This window comes from Hoplias malabaricus, chromosome 13, assembly GCF_029633855.1.
Source record: "Hoplias malabaricus isolate fHopMal1 chromosome 13, fHopMal1.hap1, whole genome shotgun sequence".
NCBI classification, from domain to species: Eukaryota; Metazoa; Chordata; class Actinopteri; order Characiformes; family Erythrinidae; genus Hoplias; species Hoplias malabaricus.
This window is the reverse complement of record NC_089812.1, coordinates 7,750,842-7,755,908: the sequence shown is the minus strand read 5'-3', so window position 1 is coordinate 7,755,908 and position 5,067 is coordinate 7,750,842. Positions and strand designations below refer to the sequence as shown.

The following is a 5,067-nucleotide window of genomic DNA, read 5'->3' as shown; positions in this document are numbered from 1 at the left end:
GTAGGGGAACAGGGACCAAGACGTTTACGGGGACAGACATGAATACAGTAACAGGTACAGGGACAGAGACAAAGGCTGACACGGGTACTGGGACAAGGACAGAAACGGGAACCATGACAGGGACAGACAAGGGAACCAAAATAACAGGGGGGTGCCCAGGACTGGCTAATGTCTGTGGGGTAGTCTGAGGAACCAGCCTGGGCACAGTTCTGGGGATCGGCCCTGAAGTCCTTCGGGCCGACCTACGGACATGGACTGGGGAGGCCGTAGCCACAGTCACGGGGACAGGAGAGGCCGTAGCCACAGTCACGGGGACAGGAGAGGCCGTAGCCACAGTCACGGGGACAGGAGAGGCCGTAGCCACAGTCACGGGGACAGGAGAGGCCGTAGCCACAGTCACGGGGACAGGAGAGGCCGTAGCCACAGTCACGGACACAGGAGCGGCGGGCGCCGCCGCCGTCACGGACACAGGAGCGGCGGGCGCCGCCGCCATCACGGGGACTGGAGCGGCGGGTGCCGCCATCACCGACACAGGAAGCCCCGCAGCAACGTCCACGGGGGCAGGGGAACCTGCGACGTCCTCCTCGGAGACAGGGGAACCTGCGACGTCGTCCTCGGAGGCAGGGGAACCTGCGACGTCGTCCTCGGAGGCAGGGGAACCTGCGACGTCGTCCTCGGAGGCAGGGGAACCTGCGACGTCGTCCTCGGAGGCAGGGGAACCTGCGACGTCGTCCTCGGAGGCAGGGGAACCTGCGACGTCGTCCTCGGAGGCAGGAGAGGCGCGCGTCGCGCTCACGAAGACAGGGGTTTGTGCTGCTCGCCGGGCTCGCGCTGGAGCTGTAAAGGGTTTAGGGGGTTTCACAGGCGCACCCATTAGATCACCTCGAGGTGCGCCCCTGTTAGCCTCAGACCTCAGAGGTACGGAGGTGAGGCTAACAGCCCCTACCCTTAACGCCCCCCCAAAAATTTCCCCGGACCTGAGGGGGTAATCCTCCAGCGAGGGGGGGACTCCAGCACGCTTCTTACGCCGACTCTTTCGACTCGCGCTGGCGTAATCACTCGATTCACGAGCTGCCTCCTCCTGTAGGCGTTGATTAACGCTGGCGTGTATCTGCCGGAGCCGACTACTCCATATTGCAGCCCTGTCGAACATATTTGCTGTGCTAGCTGCGTCCTGGAGGTCGTACATTCTGTCAGGAGCGAGGGGCGGATAGAAGGAGGGCGGACGCACTCGCTAAAACACAGTTTTTTTAATAAAGGGAGATAACAAAACAAAGAACGAAAACATACAGGGAAACAAGGCAGGCTAAATTAAACTAGGGAAACTAAACAGGGCAAACCGGACTGACAGACTAAAGAGTTCACAAAATAACGATAGGAAAGGAAACTGCGACATGAAACAACGACTAAGAAAACAAACACGGAGAAACTGGAGACAGACGGACAGACCAGGAAACACGACCGACTAGACATAGGATAAATGTGAAATGAGAAATGTACGACAAACAGGACGTGACACAAGAGGGCTTAAATACAGACACAAACGAGACACACCTGGACAGATAACGAGGACGGGCTGACACATGACACGGACGAGGAGGCGGGACGAGGGCGGAGACAAGGATATAAACAAAACATAGCCATGTGCGAATAAAGCACATGGCGGGGACAACAGACTGACAGGACGAAGGCGTGACACTCAGTCAGTCCGCTCCGTGATCCTGACAGTGTTGAGGTCAGTTTTAGTCCCATCATTTTATCAGGAGGGAAAATGAACCTGGGAAATAAAGTATACATTTATTGTCCATGTCTTATGGGGGTTCTGACTATTCCTTCACTAACCATGGCCCAGTCTGGAGCTGAATGACACAAGCACAGATACATCAGTCTATTAACTATTGATCAGTGAGCAGTGAGGCCCTGGTTTATCTTTTGCACATATTTAATGACAACAAATCATTAGTGTTGGCTGAACCTGAAGTGCCACCAGTTGATGTTGTTGAATCACTTTTAAAAGTTCCTCCTTAATCATATGCAATTATGCAAATTTCCAGTCCAACACCACTGCAAGCCAACTATATCCACAGTGTGTATAAAACATCTGGACACAAGCACCCAGACACAGAGCAAAGATGAGCTGGACTCTGCTGTTCCTGTTGGTCTCTGTACCATGTAAGTGGACTCTGCTCATTGTTTATATGCTGTAGGTGTCAGTTTGAAGCTAATTGCAGTAAATCTAAAATGTTTAATGATGTGTTTCCTCTTCGCAGACGTCCATGGCATCAGTCTGAGCTCGTCTCCTGATCAGGTGAAGTCTCCTGGACAATCAGTGAAGATTTCCTGTCAAATCTCTGGCTATGCCCTCACTGATTATGGCACAGCTTGGATCAGACAACCTCCAGGAAAAGCCATGGAGTGGATTGGGATCATCTGGGGTGGTGGATCTATAGACTCTGGCTCTTCCTTTAAGAATCGCTTCACAATATCCAGAGACACCAGCAGCAACATACTTTTCTTAGACATCAGCAGCTTGGAGACTGGGGACACGGCTGTTTATTACTGCGCCAGAAGAGACACAGTGGTACAGCTGAGTGAGAGCACTGTACAATAACTTATGAAAATCTGTCTTAGTCCAGATAGATTTTTTATTAAAGCTGGAACTTTCCTCCAAGCTTCATTAATATCATTAATTTTTAACGACAGCAATGTTTATGTTTTCAGGTCTCATTTGAGTTGGAAAATTTATCTCCAATATTTACATAGGAATTAATCAATGTGTAAGTGTCAGTGGTCCCTTGTTTTTCTTTAATGTTCCAGTAGGTGGCACCACACTTTCAAAAAAGAAAGACAGGATGTGGCTGAGTTCCCAGGTATTAAGACAGAGTGAGGAAAGATTGATTTGTGATAGAGAACTGTTTGGTTCAAACTTTCACTAACAGCAAATGTGAGGTACCAGCTGCAGGGAACTGAGAGTAAAATGACATCATGTAGAGAATCCAAGCTTGTGTTTGTGTCTGTAACAGCTCTAACACCTTACCATCAGAGCTGAATTCACTGATTATACAAGAGGTATCTACAAATGTTTGGGCACATTCTACAGTCTGTTACAGGAAGTTAAATGTATGCACATATGTAGGTGTAGTTTTTCCAGAAAGTGTTGCTTCTTACATCTGTTGAAAACAAACAGTGGGTGTTCTAACATGTTCTGTGTTAAGCTACTGCCTCCTAGTGTAAACATTAATTAGCTTAGCCTCTCATGGGTCATTATATTAACAAATACCAGCTTCCTCCCACTGGAAATATGTGTATTTAGGAGATCAGACTCTCTCTATTAAAGTGTGGAGAACAGAGAAGATCCCACAGCTAAAGCTTCAACCCACACTTCAACACCAACCATGTTCTCTACATCTCTACTGCTCCTGCTGGCAGATGCTTCCTGTCAGATCCACGGTAAACAACACTCAACACTATAGAAAGTATGTTCATGCCAAAGATGATGAATCTAATCACTTTGTATTTCTGTGTATTTCTGATCCACAGGTGTCCACTGTGTAGAACTGACCCAGCCTGCTTCTGTGGTGGTCCGTCCAGACCAGGCTCTGACCATCGACTGCAAGGTCTCATATTCAGTTACTAGCTATGCTACAGGTTGGATCCGACAGCCTTCAGGAAAAGCTCTGGAGTGGATTGGAAATATTTATAGTGGTGGGAGCACAGCTTACAGCGATAAACTAAAAAACAAGTTCACCGTCTCTAGAGACACTGGGACAAATACAATAATATTACAAGGACAGAGTCTGGACACTGGGGACACAGCTGTGTATTACTGTGCCAGACGCACACAGTGACACAAACTAACGCACCCATCTTACAAAATCCACAGCAGAGTCTCTAGAGTCAAGTTCCTCACTGTTTTGTACTTTTCCATTTCACCCAGAGCGTGGGTTGTGGTCAAAGTGCTGCTAAAACAACAGACTCTGAAGACTGATACTGTAGTTTTGATCATTTTATAAGATTCAGGACACAGTTCTGCCAAAATTAAAGAGAGACGACCTGATAGACATCTACAGCCAGCTTCACAAAGGGATACGACTGACTATATCCCCAAAGACCAATGTCCAGTTCACCGAATACACTGCTCTGTCCAGACTCCACACACACACACATAATATTAATGCTAGATCATATATTTCATATTTCTGATTACTTAATTGTTACAATATTTTAGAAATCAATAAACAATTGATCTCAAGCCTTCTTTGGAAAATAAATCTCAAGAAAACACAGAATCAAATGGAATTTGAGAATTCTGGAAATGTGCTCAGATTAATTATGGTGCCATCATTTCATCAGGAGGGAAAATGAAGGGGAATTAGAGAATGAATTCTGTCTTATGAGGGTTCTGGCCATTCCTTTACTGACCGTGGCTCAGTCTGGAGCCAAATGACATCACAGGGACATATACATCTATCAATCTATTAACTATTGATCAGTGACTAAAAGCAGTGAGACCCTGGTACACACTCAGAAAAAAGTGTAGAGAAATATTATTAGTCACTAAATGTACAAACAAATGTAAGTGTACCTTTAAAAAAGGTACAACAGTGGTATTAAAGTCCAGGTGTGTTTCCTAAAGGTACGTTACATCCTCTTCTCCAGAAAGAGAGGTGAATATTTGAAAGCTTTCATTAGAAAGTTGTGTAAAATAAAATACTTCTATATTTCATGGTGATAAAACAGGATGTATGACATCAGCACAATTTAAAACTTAAAATTATAATAGAATAATGTTCCCTAACTAAAATATACTGAAAATGTACCTTTGAGGATATCACCACAGTGACAGTTTTTGTGACAGTGAATGTCTTTTTCACATATTTAGTGCTGACAAATCTACATTGTTGACTGAACCTGAAGTGCTACCAGCTGATGTTGAATCACTTTTAAAAGTCCCTCCTTAATCATATGCGAGTATGTAAATTTCTAGTCCATTACCACTGTGAACCAGCTACTTCCACAAAGTGTATAAAACTCCTGGACACAAGCACCCAGACACAGAGCAAAGAT

General features: G+C 46.1%; 2 gene segments (V, D, J or C); both read left to right on the top strand.

Annotated features, from left to right (window-relative positions):
• The first annotated feature begins 2,132 nt into the window (after window positions 1-2,132).
• On the top strand, window positions 2,133-2,611 carry LOC136665256 (Ig heavy chain V region PJ14-like). The segment is given in 2 exon segments: window positions 2,133-2,172; window positions 2,271-2,611. Coding segments are annotated over 2 exon segments (381 nt in total).
• Window positions 2,612-3,395: 784 nt separating this feature from the next.
• LOC136665050 (Ig heavy chain V region 914-like) lies at window positions 3,396-3,848 on the top strand. The segment is given in 2 exon segments: window positions 3,396-3,438; window positions 3,541-3,848. Coding segments are annotated over 2 exon segments (351 nt in total).
• The last annotated feature ends 1,219 nt before the right edge of the window (window positions 3,849-5,067 follow it).